The 21,897-nt window shown below is 32.4% G+C and overlaps 2 protein-coding genes across 9 annotated transcripts in view; one reads left to right on the top strand and one right to left on the bottom strand.

The window, feature by feature from the left end:
- The window catches only part of LOC123713931, a 35,734-nt gene extending 30,360 nt beyond the window's left edge, over positions 1-5,374 (bottom strand). For both annotated transcript variants that reach the window (XM_045667832.1, XM_045667839.1), the window contains exon 1: positions 5,152-5,374. In XM_045667832.1, coding sequence (XP_045523788.1) covers positions 5,152-5,203 — 52 coding nt within the window. In that variant the 5' untranslated portion in view covers positions 5,204-5,374. The remainder of the gene's footprint in view (positions 1-5,151) is intronic.
- Positions 5,375-6,818: 1,444 nt separating this feature from the next.
- LOC123714919 (stress response protein NST1-like) overlaps positions 6,819-21,897 on the top strand; it is a 44,014-nt gene continuing 28,935 nt past the window's right edge. For all 7 annotated transcript variants that reach the window (XM_045669605.1, XM_045669625.1, XM_045669615.1 and 4 more), the window contains exons 1-2: positions 6,819-7,012; positions 16,506-16,681. In XM_045669605.1, the coding sequence (XP_045525561.1) occupies positions 6,967-7,012; positions 16,506-16,681 (222 nt within the window). In that variant the 5' untranslated portion in view covers positions 6,819-6,966. The remainder of the gene's footprint in view (positions 7,013-16,505; positions 16,682-21,897) is intronic.

Raw genomic sequence — 21,897 nt, 5'->3', positions numbered from 1 at the left:
CAAAATCCATCTATTGGATTGGATTGGATTAAACTATGGACTATAGAATTATTTTTATTAAAATTTAATTAAATATATTACTAAATGGATCATAATTATTAAATTTTGCTTCCAATAACAATAACTTATCGCCCTTCCATTTTCATATCGTATATCGCTAATCAATACGCGTCATAAAAGTGAAACGTTAGTGAAAGTGGTCAAATTAGACACAGGTCGTCTTCCGAATAATTTAGGTGAAAACAGCGTCAGTAACGAATAACACAGGTGTTACTACATCTTATACAATTTTACGTAGATTACACCGTAATGGGTAATTTAATGCGGCGAGACGTCGTTTGACAGAAGTAATATATAGTTAACATGTGGTTTCTGAGCATTGAATATTTAAAGAAAATAAAGACACACAGATAGAAGCACAGTTTGTCAAATAAGGCGTTTGTTTAGTTAAGGTAGAAAGAAGTGTATGCATCGAAAAACAAAAGGCTACGTCGTATGCGAGATTAATTCTTTTCGAGTTTTTCCCAATACCTCGGGTATCACAGAGGCCCTTGAGGCCGGCATAACGATATGACACGATATGTACGTGTATATTTCCCCAATATCTGGGCGTATCTCAGTTTTACGGACTACCAACTGACGAGGGACTGATCTTAATTTTAACTGACTTTTAATTTTTAATGTACTTATCCTTTTTTAGTTGTTTTTTTGTTCCTATTATTTTTTTTATTAATAACTATATGTAATATGTATAATAAGGTACACTTGCCTACCTTATCTAATTTAATACATCTTTTTTTCTCACAGTGGTTGCCTGGAAGAGATCGCTCGAAAGCGATAAGGCTGACAATTGCTCTCATTTCATTTAATTATGTTCAATTTTTTTATTGTAACGTAACGAAGTGGTACTGAGGACTGTTATACTTCATCATTTTTAAAAGAATTCTTGTGGCATTAATTATCTGTATAGTTCATTAGAATTATATGTGAAGACCTAAGAACCGTGCACAGTACCAAAAATATTGCTATATGGCATATGCACTGAAGGCTATGTCATACTATAAAACAGCTATGGAAATTATAATAAATTACGGCTAGGCAAGAGCGTAAAATCGTTGGCATTTCTAAACGGATGTGCCCCCTGATCTATGGGTCAAAAGACAATGCTTTAGCCACAGATCATCTATTGCAATTTCACATTCTATTATATAACGCTCATTAAAGTATAGGGTTACAACTAAGCTTTGAACTAACTATAAGATTAAGTAACTTTTAAATTACATAAGTACAACGCAAATATGAATATAGATATTTATTAAGATATTAATAATGTTACTAACTAGTGTTTATATAGTTCTGGAGTAAATAAAATGTAGTTCATAAAATAATCCTGTCAATTATTTTGTCTCATAGGCAAGTAGTGTTAAGGCTTCTCTACCAATTGATCCCAATATTTTTACATATTTTTTTATTTACACTTAGTTACTTGAAACATACATAAAAAAAACAGGCTAACAAGCGATTTCTTCAGCCCTAATATGGAAAATAAAAAAAGAAACACCAACTGAGAGTAAAGTACAAGAAGTGTGATAAATGAAGTAACAAAAATACATAACACTAGAAATACTACACTAAACTAAAATCTTAACAAATAAAATAATAATAATATTAATAAAATATTTATATATAGTATTATTGTTTTACCGGTAATTAAGTCAAGGGATACAGGTTAACCGCCATGTAGGCTTCTAGCTAAGCTACAAAGACGGATTTGTTTAACATGACAAAATGAATTATTTTATTACACTGATGTTACTATTTCACTTTACATTCATAAATTCCATAACTATAAACTATACGTAGTATTTACTTTAATCTTAACACGCCCTTTTATGGTATTTTTTAGTAATATACGTGCTATACGTGTTACGCAGTACTAAAGGCCCATTTATGCATAATTTTAAAAGATTTTGCTTTTCTACATTAATAAAAATTTCTTAAAGTAAACCAATGAAACTGGATCGTGAATTTTAAATATAAATCCGCGTGATATGTGTAAGATGCACGCTTTAAAATTTCAAGATAATATCAACACTTCAGAATTTCGCTTCACATGCGACGTATATATTAAGAATTTTATTTAAATATATGTTATGCAGATTAGATTTCACGCGTAGATTACTTATTTTTCAAATAATTTAATATTTTTTTATAAGACCTGATTGCTTGCATACAGGTTTAGTCATGATGCCTTAACAGTATGTATAAAGTCGAAAACTAGATTTGTATGAAAAAGTTAAGGCATCTTGACTAAGCCCCCAGTGCAATAGAAACACTCGATTTTTCACTAAAATTAACACAATTATTTTTAAAAAGCAACACTACAACCTTTTAGGTCTGGGGCTAAGATTTATGTATCTGTGTCTGTGTGATCATTTGTTTTTCCAATAAACATCAGCCTTCTGTACCTAAACACGTCGCCGACTTGGCTCAAGGTTGCCGGTTATCTCACGATATTTTCCTTGTCAAGAATGTGCAATTACGACCAAGTGTGACCAAGCTCACATAGACAGAAAGTCCATTGATGCAGAGGAGCACAGAAGGACACTCAGGGAAGAGAGTCACATGCTGAAGCCATTAGGCCAACACTGATCTGTCATCATTAGCAAGTAGTAATTAATATTCTTATTAAGACTACTTTAATCTAATTTGTACGAGAACACAATACATTACATACAATAGAATATTTGGAACCGTTGTCTGCGATGTAACAGATGAAGTGTCATCGATCCCATGCAATAACAATAATGCATAGTTATGAAGAGTAGGGTAGTAGTACAATGTCACGTAAGGTCATTTACCGGTCTATGTGTACACCGTTACTACGAAAATAGTACACAGAATAACTAAATTATAATTTTAAGTACCTAAGACATTTTAGTGAATCTGTATTTTAAATAGATTATATTGATATCGATATATAGCAATGCTATATCCGAATAGCAGTATTTATATTGTGATTTATCTCAAATGTACAAACTACGGTATTTGTTTCATTATCAAATTTTATTTTATTTACCCTTTTATAAATAATTGTCTATATTTCTGTACAGTACATGTATCTGGAATGTCACAGGCTCCTGAAATGCAGTTCTCACTACATCAGAAGCCTGGGGTACATGTTGTTTAATTATAACCGATTTATGGAATTGTTTATTATTATCAACTCTGAGGGTAGATTAAGAAGAAAAAATTCTTGCTAGTCTATGATTATTTTGGGTGACAATTACACGGACTGTGGATTATATTTGGAGTAATAGGTAAATAACATTGTATAAATGTTTGTTTTTGTCTGAAACCGCTTTCTACTATCATTGTTCGGAAAACGTTAGAGAAAGGCATTCTTTATGCTGAGCTTGTTAGGATTGTGTGAACTGATTAGTGATTGTTTTATCAAATTTAGAGTCTTATAAATTATTCTTCTAAGCGAGAAAGTTTGTATGTATTGTATCAGGAGTTACCATTTTGTAAGACTTTGTCGTAACATGAATAAATGAATGTGTATCAAGATTATTTTATTTGCAATTTACCATACTTTCAACTAAATACACTGGGTGGCTTTAAAAAAATGAAGACAATATAATTTTAATTCAATATAAACTAGATGTAATAAAATCCTGATTAATTATATTGATTTACTTCCCTTGTACATAGTTCAGAGAACACACTTCATGGTCATGTATACGATTTATATTCGTGCTTCCGTTTAATTTGAAATACGCCCACGAATAGAGTGACAAAGTTTCTCATACGAGATTTGTTCTTACTAAATACGAACCATATTTGCAAAAAAGAAAGAAAAAATGTTTATTTGATTAAACCACACACACACATTTATACATATATAAGATATAAAAATACAATCACTTTAATCAAAAATGGGCCAAACTCACCTTTAAGTATTTAAAGTATTGTTGAGGAAAACTTACAAAAACAAAATTGATTGTTTAATAAAATCGTTATTAGGTAATTCTATATGAATACAGAAGTCACTCGTACTAAAAACCTTTATGGATATAATATTACAAATCTAAATCGGCCTTGTGGTGACTTAGAACATATATGCATATTTTAAATAAATCCATGAATATCACACTAAAATCTTGACAAACACCCTGTAACCTTGTTCGATTTAAATACTAGAAAATATATATGTACGTGAGTTGTCGTGATAGTGAGCTGGGAAAATATTTCTTTCGTTTATGCGTATAATACACCTTTAAATAAACCTTGACTAGTGTAAAGCATTGGACAGTTTTGTAAATAAATATAACATAAATAATTAATACGCGTATTATTAGTATTAAACAAGAAATAATAAATTATTGTTTATTATAGTGAGCGCTCCTGTATAGACAAGAGTGGCTTCCATTACACTACGTATCTTGCCTTATTTATTAAAACAGTAATAAACGTATTCACAATTTTCGGCCTATGTATAATTGTATAATAGTTTTTCTCTCTTTACATTTTTTTGGTAAAATTTTCCGTAATCTGTAAATAAATATATGTAGAATACGCCAAATTAAAAAAAAAAATCGCCACTAAGGTGACATCTCAGTAATTAGATAATTGTAAAAAAAATATTATTGGTTCAAAGGAGTATCTCATTCCAACAATAAAACAGACGAAGAAAGGGTGATGGTACAGTTTTTCTAATATTTTTTAAAGTTAAACAAACTATTTTCATATTTTGGGCTGGCCTAATATTATAAAATTAACTGAATCATGCTACATTTCCGAGTTTCAGTATATTTATTTTTTCAATATTTATCTACTTTTTATTACAAAATGAAAAAGAGTACACAAATTAAAATTTGGTTTGTAAGGACCTCAGATCAGAATCAGTATCCATTGAAAAAACAAGGAAAACTGCTTCATTAATAACCTTTAATATGTCTTAAGAAACTATTAAAAATCGTTATAAGTACCGACTATATATCATTAAAATCAGCTGTTAATATTCAATACTTTAACAACATTGCCGTCACGCGATTGTACGGATTGGTTCCTTTGATTATCATATATAGTTGGAACGTATAATCAATATAATAAAATATTAATTATCTTGCATTGATTATTGAAACTCACCTATAATAGCAGCAAGACATAAAAATCCACCAAATAAACACTGCAACTTCATTTTAAATTTTTATTGCACTTTCACTAACAGCTATAACATTACTATTATTTAATTAATTTGTTAAAATTCTACACATTTCACAATATTGTATATCTTTCGTCACTATCAGATATCCCGCCAAAATTTACGTCTTTTTAAATCACTCAATACCGTTCGAAAGTCAAACGTCAACTGCACGCATGCGCTAGTGACCACGCGGACCGGGGCCTACCACTCAAACGGACCTGTTATTCGACCGATTTAAAAGTAAATTAATTATAATCGAGATTGTTGTGTCGAATGGTACATTCAAATTATTCAGGATTACTTTTACAAATAGCCGTGTTATGTGTAGAAATTGTCTGGATTTATAAACACTTATATAATCAAACGCCAAAAAATTATAACACATTAACTTATTAAAACGTACTAGTGTACACATGTTACGCCACTTTGAAAATATTATCCAGGAGGCCCAGTTTTAATGGATCCGGATGATTATTCAAGGCTGCTGGCGCAGCAAAGTGTGCTCAGATTAGCGTACAACAACGCCTTCACCGGAGAAGGCGAGGTCCCTTACTCCGTACTGCGCTTACTACAGTGAGCTTCCGTCACGCCCTTCAGGCAAATGTGGGGGACACGACGCCCCAAGTCTCGAAGAATACACCCTCGCGCCAGTTGTGGTAAAACCCATTATCAGGCAGAGATACGCTAGCCCAAACAGCCCAATCTGAGTTGTGAACTCCCTTGAGGCCAACAACGTGGTTCCTCTATAAAAAGATACGCTGGTGTACGTTGGCATTAATTTGTTTTTTATTATTTTCCAATATTTTTCACTTGTTTAATGTTTTTTTTCGAAGTCAATTCTATTTTGTAACATAAAAGCTAAATTGCTATTGCCTCCGGCATAACGCTAACGCTAAATGTAAACACATTTATTATATCACTTAATCGCCAGACTAAGACTATTGACTATTCTATTGATTTTATATATTTGATTATACAACTACATTTATTTTCAATTAATATGCTGCACCCACAATTTACGACTACAAGTCACTGTTATATCGGCATACCCTGAAACGCGCTAGCGAAGCTGAGGATATATACAACTTCTCGACTATAGCCCCTGGGGGGGGGGGGGGGGGGCAGTATATATCCATTGACCTTTAGAGAAGTCTTCGCACGTTGTGTTCTATAGTCGCTTAACAATTAGAATTTGAATGTAATATTATTAAATAAGCAATGCTATCTTAAACGTACAATAATACTGAATTAATTAATATACATATAATATTATTAGTAAATACAGTACCATCTTTGTACGGAGAATCAAACTAATGTGTATTAAAACTTTGTAGATAAAAAATGTCAAGCTTTAAGACAACGTAGCTAAGAAGCCTGACCAAGATGGCGCTGACAACAGTTATGTTATGAAATTTCTTTTAAAATATTTTTAATTAAAAATAAATCCTCATTTATATTTATAACGAGTGCTTTATTTTAATTCCTAGTAATTTTACCCATTATTATATTATATTTAATTGAGTTTTTAACTGAATCTGTTTTGTTCATATGTCAGTGTCAGTGAAATGACATATGACATTTGTCATTTGCTTGCCACTCGCCGTCCAAACGTCGTTGGCAGTGAACGGAACGAAGCGTTGCGTCGTGCGTTGTATAGATCGGCTAGCCGTCTGGCTGAAAATAGTGAACGAAGTATGAGTTTTCAAAATATGTTCGAATAAAAAAGTGTACAAAGTGTGTGACTGTCATCGAGCAAGATGGTTGATGACGTGAAAGATATTACCGAAAAAGCTGAAAGTAAAGGTATTGTGTTTTTAAATCGATACGTGATAGTTAAGTGTGAAATGTGATCAAAATCATCTAACCCTAAACCGCGTCGTGGCCCCACGTAGTGAATTTGTATTCAGTTTTCGAGAACGTCCGCAGTGGGTTGTGGCCGACGCAGGCTGATGTTTTGTTTTTATCTTCATTTGGACGACTTTTGATGTCCTGGTATGTTCTATAATTAGCAAAACGGCTGCCAGACGGTAAGGAGTGCGCAGGAATGTGATATGAACGCAGGGGGTATAGACCTTCAGAGTTTAACAGTTGGTTATCGATATTACTTTTGCCGATGATATCTTCGAATATTGGAATGTTATGCTGTGTGCAGAGGTTTTTAATGTATTTATGTCAATACAAATTGTTGGCTAAAATTCATATTGAATGATGAATATTTGAGTCATAGCAATAATTACTAACATTAATAGGAGCTCTCGTCTGACGTAAGAAGTACTTTTTGCATTTATTTGCGTACTTTCTACTTTATCTTATCTACATTTATCAACCCAATATTGTGTACATGCAGTGTGCACTATATACTCATTTATGTAGTTCTGTTTTATCATCATATTTTATTAAACCTTCATGATTACTTTGTTTTCAGCTTAAAAAGCATTTGTTATATAATATTAAAAAATATATTTTATTAAAATAATCTCGGTAAATGGACATTAGTTAACTACACAATTTTATCTAGATTTTAGGCTATGTAAAGTCTAGATAGCTTAGACTGAAGGACATAAAATTTAGCACATCAGATAATAAAATGTTGTGACAAAAAATATCTTTAAAATTTTCTCTTATTTCATTTGGGCCTACAATTGGGATTCAATTAATGTTTTAAAACTTAACTGTTATCTCTATGATATTACAGATAAGTTACGTGTCAGCTTTTAGAATTTGAATTAGTTGTTCCACCATCATTTACCATTATGTCAAATTGAGAAAATATTTTTTGTCAGATTATGATACTTATAAAAATTAAATTAATACATTTATATACAGAATACATTTGATATCATAATGAAAATTATATTAAAATATTACAGTAGATATTCTTTAAATGTTGTATCTAAATTATCATATTCATCCTACATGCCTTGAGTCATGGTTTAAAATTTAAACATGGTAATAACATTGGGGTGTGACAGAACATTAGAGTGACAAAACCAAATAATGCATATATATTATATACCTTTTGAAATTTTAGTCTGTTTAATTATAGTTCACAATTTATTTGGATTAATCATCCTGAATAGATTTTACTAATACTAATCTGATGAGGCAGTATGAAAGTATTTATAAGTGTTCACTACATAGCACAGGACATACATATTAAATACCACTATGTTATCTGACTGCCCAGAAATCCTACTGGATCTGCTCTCCTCTAAAGAAACTCCACCACTTTGACAAATGGTGAAGGAGGTGTGTTACCTGTTGTCATACCAATTTATTTGCTTATGTTTAAAGTTCTCTAGTTCTAATTACAATTTTCTGCAAAAGAGTGAATACATATTATAAGGTATATATATTTTTGCCTGTTAATATTAAACTACTTAATGATTTATGTGTCATTCTTAAGGGACTTGCAGACAAAAATGTATATATGTTGTACTTAAAATGTACACCTGTCTTTATAAACAAGACCATTCCTGTATGTAATTATACTTAAGAATGCTGCTAACTCTCATGCATGACAAATTTATTGCTTATCTGGGTGATTAATATGTACAAATACTATGTAGAGTGTTGACTGCTTAGTTTAAAAAAGATTTAACTGACCTCAAATTCCAATTCATATCATCTGATATTGGATTATTTAGAATTTTGTAAAAGCAATGTTTAATTGAAAATCATTAGTTTGTTCTTAATGTGGAATTTACATTAACAATAAATATAAGATACTTGAACATAACACAGAATTTGTTTACAATGACAAACATTTTTATGAAAACTAGGTAGCTTAAAATACTGTTGCTATTTGTTGTTTCTGTTGAACATGAAGTAGTGTCACAGATTCTGGCATCAGTGGTTTCCATGTCCTTTACACTAAAATAGAAGAATATGATATTAAGTATTGCTTATTGGGAATTACACAAAAATCCACACTATCAAACATTATGCTTTAGGGATTTTGACCTATATGCAACATAGCTATTTTATTTACAATGAATCAACAATATAAATGGAAATATTGAATTTTGACTCCTATAATTAATATTCCTTTTCAAGAGTCTACAACTCACTCTATGATTAGTAAAAAAATTTATGTCTTTAGGAATTATATTTAGCACTCTGTAAATTCCTAAGTCTAATTGTGTCATAATAGCAGAGCTGTCTGATGAGCTATTATTTTCTTACCGTTGAATATTAATGTACTTTGTTAATTGCAAAATGATTACATAATCTACTGGTGTCATGAATTCTATTCTATTGACTCTATTGAAAAGTTCTTAGTGTGTAGAAATCTTATCATGCTACCATTGCTTGTGAAAATTGTGTTGAACTGAAAACATAATTAATAAGTATAAGTTGTACTGATCAATATTTTTGCATGCATATCATCAATACTTCTAAAACGGTTTAAATGTTATAATTATAAACCCCAATGAGGCCTGGGGTAGATATTTCTAAATATTATTAATTGTTTTTCTTTTTAGGCAGGTAGGTTTGTGTCTTGTTTGGCTAACCTAAAAATTTATTTTAACAAATGGGCCAGTGTTAATTGACATTCCTGAAAGAAAATCTGTTCACGCTCAAGAAACTCTTCCCCTTCAGTAAACCGCTCAAGATAAAAATTTCATGCCTAACCTAATACTAGACTCATACTAAAGTGCTCTTTAGACTCCTTGTCTTTAAATAACTTGGTTTAGGTTGGATAAGTTGATTTCATTGAAACCTTAGTTTCTCAAATATATAACATGAATTTATAGTGTCATCAACAAACACATTGTGCATTACTAGCTAAGCAAATGTTTCATAGTTTTCCGCTACTTTGTTGCACAGCAGGTTAATAGTAACCTTTCAGCTAATGAAAAATTTAGCATTGAGATGCCAGTGCCATAATGGACTATGAGAATCCAAGTTGAAAGTGTAGAGTGTGTACCTTCAAATATTCCATACAACATTACTACAAATATTCTATTCTTTAAATCAGTTTCTTTTATTTTTATTACAAGAAAACATATTTTATTGATCATCTTTATGACCATATTTCTTATATACTCTTAAAGTAAATGTATATTCCACACCATTACAAAGTAAAATTATTATACAATGCATAGTAATTTATGAGGCTTTAGATAGAAAATCACATAATAAGTACAAGAGCATTTTGTTGCAAATTCCTGATTTACTTACCTAGAACCGAATTTCAAATTGTGTCTAAGTTGTAAAAAAAAATTATAGGCCAGGAGATTTAGCTCACACTGTGAAAAGGCTCACAAATGTGTTAAGAGGGCCTTTTAAGAATTGTTAAGTTCATTCAGTTATCTCTAGGTCATAGACAATCTAACAAATGCCATTGTAGAGCCTCTATAAAAAGGGCGTCAAGGTGAGATGCACAAACAGAAAACTCGTTTTTTATCTCGAGAAATGACCTTGAACTCAAGACCGCGATATAGATTTGCTCTTAGCTCGTTAAAACATTCCTTTGATAGAGAACTAGACAATAGACGTTTAAATCGGTAATGGTAAATGCAGTGTGACGCATTACAGCTGGACTTAATAGGATTTTTCCAATTTAAAAAAACAAGGTTTATAATGTAAATCAACCATGGGCTTCAATGTGTATCATCTGGAGATTCTGGGCTTGAATCCTGGTAAATAAATACATAATTTCGTGTGTAAGATGCCTATGTTTTAATTAATCGAGATCTGAATTAGAATGTTGAAAAAGCATTTCTTCTCCTAGCCATCACATACTTACTATTTTGATTAATATCGAGGATTATTACTACATATATTATACACGTGATTTCTTGTAGATACCTATGTATTTGTAAATTCACATCCACCTTGCAACAAAAGGTATTATAAGTACTTTAAAACTCAAATATGACAATTTCGGAGTAGATAATTTAACCTTGTCTTAGGTTCAATCAACTGAGCTGTTGATAATACAAAACAACACTAAATAACCGGTATATAGAGATAAAATTTGATTGATATAACTTACAATTTTGTTATTTATCCTTAATGCATTGTTATAAGAGTTAGGTTTGCGTAGGTGTCAATAAGTTAAGCTAGTCGGAAACGGTAGGCATTGCATATTGATGCCCACAGATATAATGAATGCTAATAAGAAATGGCGTAATGCTTAAAAAATTAAATTATTCCGTAACAATTGGCCGGTGAAAATGAAGTTCACCCTTATTACACAACTAAGAAGCCAAACAAATAGTAGTGCACAAACAGTTATATTTTCCAACCACGATAACTTTGATTCCCTCCTAAAAGTATAATTACGTAACTTTGAAGAAATAATAATAAAGACTTTTGTTGTTAAAAGATTAATGTACGCAACATAATATCTCCAGCTGCTCCCCTGATAGAATAATTAAATCCTGAAACTACAACTAAAAACATATGACTCTCGCAGCAACGAATCCATGTTGGGAATCAATAAGTATAAACTTTACTGCCACACGAATTAGAATTTCTTAGTTTAATTTAATTCGTGAGTGCGTCAACAACGTTGTCATTATGACGCGTATTTGCCATGTTAGTCAATAGTAAGAGATGCCAATCTATATGCTGCGTTCAATTTCGCTTTGAATTAGCGATCATTGGACAAATTAATAATCCAATGCATGGAGATAGAAGTAATGCAAGATAATTTAACTGAAGTTGTTGGAGAAATCATGTAGATAGGTCTCAGTTGAGTTTTAAACATGACCAAAATGTGTACTCCTGTGATTTTTGGTAACTCATAATGAGTATACAATATTACATGTTCATTTTACTGTCTTGAATTTCTGTAGTACGATAAGAGATTTTATATTATTCTACTTATCGTACCATTGTAGAAAACAGTTATTGCAAATCAATAGATCGTTGCCATAATTTTCTATACGGTTGTGGGTTGACATGCGGTTTTGATACGGTGGTTAACGGACTGCATAAAGTGCCAACTATTACGCATACAAACATTTATTGTACGAATGGGACCGTCCTATAGAAACCTGTCCCGGTTCTTATTATTGAAGACGAGGTCAAAATGGAATTGCCTGAGGATAGACAAGGTTTGGAGTGAAAGACGAAGAAGCTTTTGACAAATTCTAGCTGTAAAGTAGGTTAGTTTTACTAAAGATTTCAAGATTTGATTGGTAACCTCAACTAAAGGAATTAAAAAATTATTATATACTATTTTATTACCATTTGCTATTTTTTTTTAATTTATGAAAGATAAGAAGGTATTAGGTTATTATTACCTAAATACCGAAAACGTACGAACCAAAATGTTAAATTGAAAATTTAAAAGAATTGTATTATAGTTTTAAAATGTTTTGTAAATATCTGTATTTCAAACGCCAGTTCGACAAAGAATTCAAATGAATCTGCACTTTTACCGTAAGCAACATGACGAGGCACTGTCATTGAACCAGACAAAAACTCTTGGTCGAAATGGCTAGACTGAACGTCATTTGCGCTCACTTCGAGATTATAATTACTTGTAAGATTTGTATTATTAATGATGTAAAATTATTGAGCAGCAACTGGCTACTTAAGATCATAAAATACGAGTGATGCTTTAGTACTTATCATTCTCGTGGCACTGAAACGTGATAAAGTCAAAATATAGCGAGTGCAAATATGCACGGATCTCTTTACGCAAAATCTGTCTTATTTATTATTTTTTTAATATAAAAAATGTAGCAGTAGCATTCAAAGTAACCACGAAATATACTTAAATTCGACAAACTAATAAACTAATTCATACAAAAATTTGAGCAACTTTACTCGATGCATGTCTGACTCCAATAAAAGATAATGTTTATCACCCCATACTGATAGACTTCCCTATATCTCCAGAAATGAGCATGGAGATAAAATTTATATGCAATTGATTGTCAAGTAGAGAAAAATAGGTTGTATAGCAATTATTACAATATATAATATGTATCAAATATATCACCCATATTTACCGTAACACACACCAGTAGGACTGTACAATACATATAACCATTGTAATTGTTGTAATTGGGTGGATTTGTCATTTTAAAAGTGCCAAAATTCCATAAATGTTACCTAATGATGAAACCCATTGTGAATCCAACGATGTGCTTGCTTTTATGTGCGGAGTGGCAAACTTGAAACAACGTTATACGGAAATTCAGCATGAATTTAGGATCGCTATTGATATTGAATACGGGAGAATTCTAGGAATAAATCTCTCTATAAATTAATACACAGTCGAGCTCGCCCGCATGGTTTTTAAAACCAAAAATATATGACTTCGAGAGAAAGTCTAGAGAGAGTTTAATAAGATTGAATAAGTTATGTTCAAGTGTACATTATTAAAATGTGAAGTTTCATGGGCCATGGAAGCAAACACATGTCTACGTATATTTCATTTGTCAGTCTTTGTATGTACAATGATAGTAAAATCTTAAATGATGTGAAATGGAAAAGAAATGAGGAAGTACACACTGAAGCTATAACAAATTTTAGTATTTAATTACGTACGAAGATAAAAATAGCTGAACAGATTCCACGCGTATGAAACGCTTTGTTTACAGTATTCATAGTATCGAACTGTCCAATGAATGGGTACATTCCATCGTTTGTGGTGCTTATAAAAATATTATTGTATTGGTAATAAAGGTGTCCATATACGTTTAGCACGCGTCTTCAAACATTATATTTTTCTGTTATTTGTTTCCCCATCAAACATTTAGTAATAGCATTAAAAGATAATATTTTAAATAGATTTTAGTGGACTTCATCGAAGCTATATTAACCTATTGTTGTCTGAGATTTCACCTATTTATAAACATATATAGGAAGACCTAAATCGCTGTAATTTGATTGCACTTGAACATATTGAGCGGAAAATTCTAGAAAATTCATGGAAACCTCACAATTCCAAACAAATATTTAAAGGTGAAGGTGAAGTGTCTAAATCTTATCTGCATATGTAGTTATGCATTAATTAAACCTACACAGTTATAAGTTACAAAATGTTGCTTTGACATGTTTTGCCAATGCCGTACTGAGTGGGCGTGGGGGATCAATATGTTAGGTACTGGCTGGAATCGGGGAAAAAGGTCTCCTTTTCTTAGGTTCAAATAACCTTTTTGCACAGACTTCAGTCTAGGTAAATTATTACTTTACATTACTAATAAAAACTATTTACGTAACTCAGCCATGTATCGTACTTTCAGATTATAACACAAATTACCAGCAAATAGATAAATATGTGACCTAAAAATTCTTAAAAAATATTTAAAAATCTCTGGTGTCTTATAATAATGGCTTTGTTATTCTTCCTTTAAATTAAATATTTATTGCAATGATCAATGAATCTTAGAACTTAGAATTTAGTATGGATTTGTACTTTGTTATATTTTTTGTATAAATAGGTAAAACTGTGCTTTATGTTTATATTTGAATGTGTATTCCGTTTTTGACTTTTTTGTATAATGTAATTGTTTGAATATTGTTTAACTAGTTGCTGTTGGAATACTTTACCGAAGCTGTACCGAAACGATATTTTTAGTTATAAATAAACAATGCAAATTTCCTATAATTCAAGGTCATTTTTAATCGACTTAATAAAATCTACGTAATCAATTAAATAGAATTTCTTAATGTCGTTTGCCTTCGTTTGAGGTGTTAAGTCGCTGAAAACATCAACAAAAGGAAACCATTGGATCATGATAGACGGCAACTAGCATGACCCATACTCAGAACGTGTAAAGAATTAGGACATTCAATTGTTAAGGGCATAAATTAATAGCCAGTTATCTGAGAAGCTGTATCTTTAATTGGACACCAGTAACACGCAAGGAAAGTTAGAAAACAATTTATTCTGAGATAGTTAATTTGTGTGAGTCTAGTTAAGAAAAGTGATTAAGCCTCTGCACGGGGTAATGGAAATTAATCTTTAGTTATAAAGTCTGAATAATCTGTAGTATAATAATAGTCTGTTCAGTCTACTAAGTGATGGTACAACAGAGCTTAAAATAAATATTATTCAGTTTACGTTATTTATCCATGAAATATGTTGAGATGCGAACTGAAATTAGAAAATGTATAACTCATTTTTTTTAAATAATGTAACAATACAATTAAACTAGTATGTGCATATATTCTATCCGCATTCCATAACGAACGTCATCAATCATTTGGTAATCATCTAGATTGTAGAAGGATGCAATTATTGTGAATACTTGAAGAATTAACTGTAATCGTTGCGATGCGGGATATATCATGATTTTTATTTAGACTTAGCTATCGCTACATTGAGTTTTGGGGTCTGAATCGTAAAGAACATTTTCTCAGTATTGTAACCTAGTTTGGCCTTTCAACAGTAACTTATTTTATACAATCAAGACAATTTTATTACTACTTTCACTTACGCCCGATTTGTAACGAGTAATAAAAATTATTTTTAAAATGGACCGTTTCGACGTTAAGTTAACGAAGAAAGTACTAACCGTTTTCTATTAAATATTTCCTATTTTATCATTTAGGTTAGAAAATGTTTAAAAAAATATTTATGGAAAACCTGTGGCGCTTACAATTTTTATGATCTGGGTCACAGATTTTTGTATCTGTTTCGTTAGCATTTTGTTTTTTTTCTAAAAGTTAGGTGCCTGACACACACCGTTTTTGGGTCTAAGGCATTTCTCACGGCGTTTTCTAGTATCGTACAAGCTAGTGCAAAATGCGGACAGAAAGTCCGTTGGTGCACAGTCAGGTTTCGAAAATACGATAAGATACGATCTCAGGGATGAAAGCCGCACGCTGAAGTCACTAGGCCACTACTAAAAAAACAAAATAGAATTCGATTGTACTTATTGTAGCGAAGAACGCATTCATCTGGAGTAAAAATGATCATACGCTTACCTGACGTTTCGATTTGTGAGTACTTTGCGGTTTGATACATTTGTTCCTCTCGAGACGTCGTAATGCATCTCTTACGCAATAATGGCTTGTATGATTTCTTATTCTGTGCGTTCTTATTTACTTATGAGCACAATCTCTTTAGCACCGTCATCGATTAGTTGGTAAATAAGACGTAATTACTCATTCTCAATAGTATAATACAATCAAAGCACGGCAAAGGATTTTTGGGTGCCACGAGCGGTTTGAAATATTAAAATGGATTTTTAAGTAACAATTACAATTTATTTAGTGTTATGAAGTTTTATCTTATTCATAATAGAATCACTGGACGGAAACTGGAGCAAAAATATTATTAAGTTTAATGTTTATTAAGTATAAAACAAAAGCTTTCAATCCACAGAGGCCCTTGACCGAGCAAGATTAGCGCGCGAGCGACGCGAGGCGGAACAAAGAAAGCGCCTGGACGAGTTGAGAGCGCACGCGGCCGCGGCGCAGGCGCAACGCGAGAAGAGAGATGAAGACAGGCGGAAGAGGCAGGCGGATCAGCGCGCAAGAGATGATGACAGACGGCAACAGGTGAGGGAATTTGTGATGGGCTTATGGTGTAAGGTGGATGGTCCAGTTTGCTTTGGGGGAGTTTGGAAGTTAACTACTGTTAACCTAGTTAGATATTGTTATATTTTTAGATAGTTGAACGGTTTTGGAGCAAAATGTTAAACAGTATGTGCAAAAATTATTTCTGTAAATTCAAGTCGCGTATCCTATTGAAAGTTGTTAATGGAAATCCTGTTTAAATTGTGTTGGATGTTTCGGTTTATGTGCTGGAAGTAAAGCGCAATGCACACAAAATATTACAGTGTCCGTCGGCTTTTGCGTACGGTAAAGTGCATGTAACTTTCTCCACTCCAGTTATAATATACGCGTTTACGTACGATAGTGAAAATTAGAAAATTGGAAAGTGAAGCAGTATTCAATTTGATATAGGATAAAGTGTAAATTTTTTTTAAGGGAACACAGTTACGGAAATATCCATTGCGATTGTGATTCAAAATGATTTAACATTCTCTTTAAGATTCTCGATGCTTATTTGACCTATTTTAAATGGGTAAAATCAGGACTACGTTTTTGAAAATTTTCCTAACCGTACAAGTTGGTAACATTAATTAATTTATTACTTTTTTATTTTATATAACAGAGGGCAAACGGGCACCAGAATTTAAGTGATACCGTCACCCATGAACACTCACATTGCTATAAGGTTTCAAGTGCGTTGCGGGCCTTTTAATTTACGTATGTAAATTTCTTGACTGAAAATAATACGCGTCAAGAACTTAATAAATAACGTTTGTTCACTTCTAATCTAATCAAATAGCACTTAATGCAGTCTGAACATCGGTTAGTATTAAATATGAATGCAATTCGAGATCAAAGGTGAATATAACGGAATTCTGCAGATCAACGATAAACGAGAAATATTACTTGCGCAGCAGTGATCTGCAATACGCTATTGAATGTTCGTTGGCTGTTTTCATTTTAATTTGTAGCCAGACAAAAATCAAGGCCTAGGTTTTATTGCATTCGATATTCGTTTTTCTATTCTATTTTTGGAATGGCAAATATTTTTAGTTAACGTTCGAATTTTTAAATTTGGAATTCAGATGTAGGCGTTGCTGTTAGGAAATACATAAGCGCTTAATAAAATTTAGTATAGCCCATTAAAATGAATCAATCAAAAAAAAAACAATGTTGTAGAAACGATTATTGTACCTACTAACGCCTAGGTTAGATATTAATTCTTGTAAACTGAAGCCGTGAAATATGAGGTTATAGTTAACTGTTACTTCAATGTTTGATAACAAAGTTTATTTTATCATTATTCCAACCACCACATAAATACATACGTACTCCTTATTTGAGCCTGTTACACCACATTGTTTTGACAGGAATTGGGTTCGATAACTGACAAAAGCTGCATTAACTAATTAATCTCTGTCAAAGAACTTGACAATTTATTCTCTCTATTTAAAATTACTTATAAATAAATGAAACGTTTATCATTGCAGCAATATAATAAAAACAAAATTATCGTCAGTACGATGCGCTAAATGCCTCTATTAAGCCATATAACTTGTTTTTACTTGGTACAAGAACCCTTGACTTAGTTCTGGTGACTTGTGATGTAATCTAGAGGAAATTGCTTTTCCCCGTTCCGCTGCTATTAATTAGGCTGACGTTGTTTGATAGGATTTAAAAATTGTAATTCATACAAATAAATGTGTCGTAATTATTATACAATACAATTACAATTTAATAAACAAAATTTATGGGGAAACAATTTTATTTGCAGTACTAAATAGATAACTGTTTTGTTCTCTAAATGTTTTTCAATAAACTGCTATATACCTATAATATAAGACTTGAATATTAATAGTGACCATAGTCCTTGAGCTGTGGCTTCAGCATGCGATTCTCATCCCTGAGGTCGTAGGTTCGATCCCCGGCTGTGCACCAATGGATTTTCTTTCTATGTGCGCATTTAATATTCGCTCGAACGGTGAAGGAAACCGGCTTGCCTTAGACCCAAAAGTCGACGGCGTGTGTCAGGCACAGGAGGCTGATCACCTACTTGCTTATTAGATTGAATAATGATCATAAAACAGATACACAAATCTGAGGCCCAGACCTAAAAAGGTTATAGCGCCATTGATTTTTTTTTAGTCCTTGAGGACGCAGGGTCGTCTCTCATATTTCACTAACTTGGTCTTTTATCTAGCGAAACGCAAACAACCAACTGTAATACAAAATATTAAGAACTACTGTGGTTATAGACACGTTTCGTTAAAGTTTTATCGGAATTTCGTTATAAAATGAATTCATGCGAGATGCAAAAGTTTAGTTTATCGTTTATGGTGAAATAATTATTAATTGTGTTAAAGAAAAAAGTGTACAAATCCTTAAAAGGCCGGCAACGCACTCGCGAGCCCTCTGGCATTGAGAGTGTCCATGGGTGGCGGTATCACTTAACATCAGGTGAGCCTCCTGTCCGTTTGCCCCCTATTTTATAAAAATACTATATTCAAACAAATAAATGGAATGTCACTATCAGTCCAGAAGTTATGCAGACGTTACGTAAGGGGTCAGCAATGCGCCAAGGGTAGCCAAAGCCTTTCAGATATTTCCGCTCATATTTGCTTGCATTTCATAATTAGGTTGATATACAATATAATGGCTTTGACTCGATCCTGTCTGCTATACTGTAACGATTTCCATATTAAAATTACTTAAGTCCTGGGTCCGAATTCAGGGCATGTCTTAACGGTTAATATAGATTACGTGTATGTAGATATTAAGAAGAGATTGAAAAATCAACATCCAAGGAACTGCTTACAAGCAACATCTTATGTCTCTTTAAGAAGTTACTTTTCAAAGAACACACTTTAAATAGCATGTAGTAATGCGCGCCCATCTTATGTGCCGTCTCCAGTCGATGATATATATTGATTTCGGATAACGCAGTTCTGTACAATTTTATTAACAAACAAGAGGATCACCCACTTTGCTTGAAACACACCGTTAACTTTTTAAATAATAAATAAATAAAAAGTCATTTATTACGTCCAATACTTAAATTGTATCTATTAATTATAAAAATCCGCACAATCCGACATAAATAAATAGGCATGCAAATGTCATATTAATAAAAATAAAGTCATAATAGTATGTTACGTTATTTAGAATTGGTGTCAAACTTATGGTCTAAGTAATTGCCCACGGTATAAAGACACCTTGTATTTTAAAATGTTTGCCTTCCCCTTGACGTAATTACACGGCAGTGATCTATAACTTCCAGGAAGGTGATTAAATAGTTTGATAGCCATGGCGTAAGTTTTTTGAATACATCGTGGTGCAGCATGCCGGTTTCTGGATGTATAGATCTTTGAGGATGTTTTCCTTCACCGAACGAGCGAGTGTTAAATGTATATACACAGAAGTCCATTGATGCCGGGGATCGAACCTACGCCCTCAGGGAATGAGAGTCGAAACGACTAGGCTCCTTTTTTCTCATTCTTTTACTATATTTAAATTTGAATGATCACATATAAGCCTTCAAGTATATGGATTGATAAATAAAAAATAGAGAGCTCAGTGTAACGTAGCGTTAAGCGTAATACACGGCGGAGGCTTTTGTAATCTCTTTTGCTATCAACTGAGCCTCCTCGTCCATTTTATGAACTCCTGACGAGAATAGGGATATAACGTACTGTCTCGATTGCTATTTATGGTATTAAACTTTTTAGTAAACAAAATACGTGTGTCAATTCTTTTTTTGAAAATCATGTACCAAGTTTCATACAATTATTGGTGGGTCGAGTCGAGGGTATTTAGGTTTCATATTTTGTCCGTACACATAGTGGTACCTAGTGATTATATTTGTGACTCAATAACATTACACATAGGGCACTTTAAATAGTTAGAGCATTTGTCACAAATTCTTGAAGTATTTAAACGATATTTAATGAAAACCGATTTCGTAATATTTCGTTGGAGGCTGTGGATCCAATTAGAGGCTTGATTACGCGCACCAATTATCACGTTTTACAGACTATTCAAATAATCCTAACAACACGAATCTTAAATATGAAAGTGAGATTTAGATAGACAGTTAAATTATTAATCAAACTAAAAATAACTTTATTCATTTAGGTAAACAAGTACACTTATGAACGTCAGAAAAGAAGTTAAATTAATTATAAATTTACATTTACTACCAGTTCGCAAGTCAAGGGCGTAGAGCGGACAAGAAGAACTGGCAAGAAACTTTCCGCCACTCTTTTTAATCTCGATCTATTGCCTCCGTAGTGTTGGGGTTGAGGGAAAGGGTCCAACCTCATGTATTTCTTTCATGGCATACTTATAAATTTCGTATTATTATTAGAAAGTCAAAGGTTTACCTTTACTAGTGACTTTAGTGTGTAACTCTCAACCCTTGGGATCACGGCTCTGCACCAATGGATTTTCTTTATGTCAGCTGCTCACTGAAGATCCTGACTAATTCGACTTCAAAATAAGAGACTACGAATTCCTAAAAGGCCGACATTGCACTCCAAAGACTTCTGGCAGTGTGGGTGTCAATGAGCGGCGGTTTAACTCAACATCAGTCTCCTGCCCATTTGTCCCCCTGTACTATAAAAAAATGTTCGATTAACACTTGTTCCTACGGGTAGTAGTGAAGGTAAACAAAGTGAGGAAACTGACATGCTTTAAATTCTACATGATTCAGGTACGGAAGGTTGATTATATTATAAAAGTCCTTCAAAAAAAGAGCGTACCAATTCTTGAAAGGCTGGCAACGCACTTGCGAGACTTCTCGCAATGTGAGTGTCCATGGGCCGCAGTATCACTTAACAGCAGGTGAGCCCGTTTGCCTCATATTACACAAAAAGAAGAAAAAAAGTTCTAAAAGGAGACTAAGGCCAAGACCCATATGAGGTTGTAGCGCCACTAGATTAATATATATATATGATAAATGCAATTTCACTACTTTACACGACAAGCAATTAAATTAATAAGAAATCTTGAAGGCACTATTAAAATATGAAACACTCGATATATTAATAAGACATACTGAGCAAAAATGTACTTATCATTGTCTGATCTATGACCAAATAGAACACTATTTGCGTTATCGTGTATATGATTAATATTGGTTCTGAACAGGTATAACACGAATGGGAGTAAAAGTGACTGAGATGAACATAAAAAAAAATAATGTTTAACAATATTTATAAAAA

The sequence above is a fragment of the Pieris brassicae genome, chromosome 1, assembly GCF_905147105.1.
Source record: "Pieris brassicae chromosome 1, ilPieBrab1.1, whole genome shotgun sequence".
NCBI classification, from domain to species: Eukaryota; Metazoa; Arthropoda; class Insecta; order Lepidoptera; family Pieridae; genus Pieris; species Pieris brassicae.
Note: the sequence above shows the minus strand (reverse complement) of the source record. Positions and strands in the feature narration are given on the sequence as shown.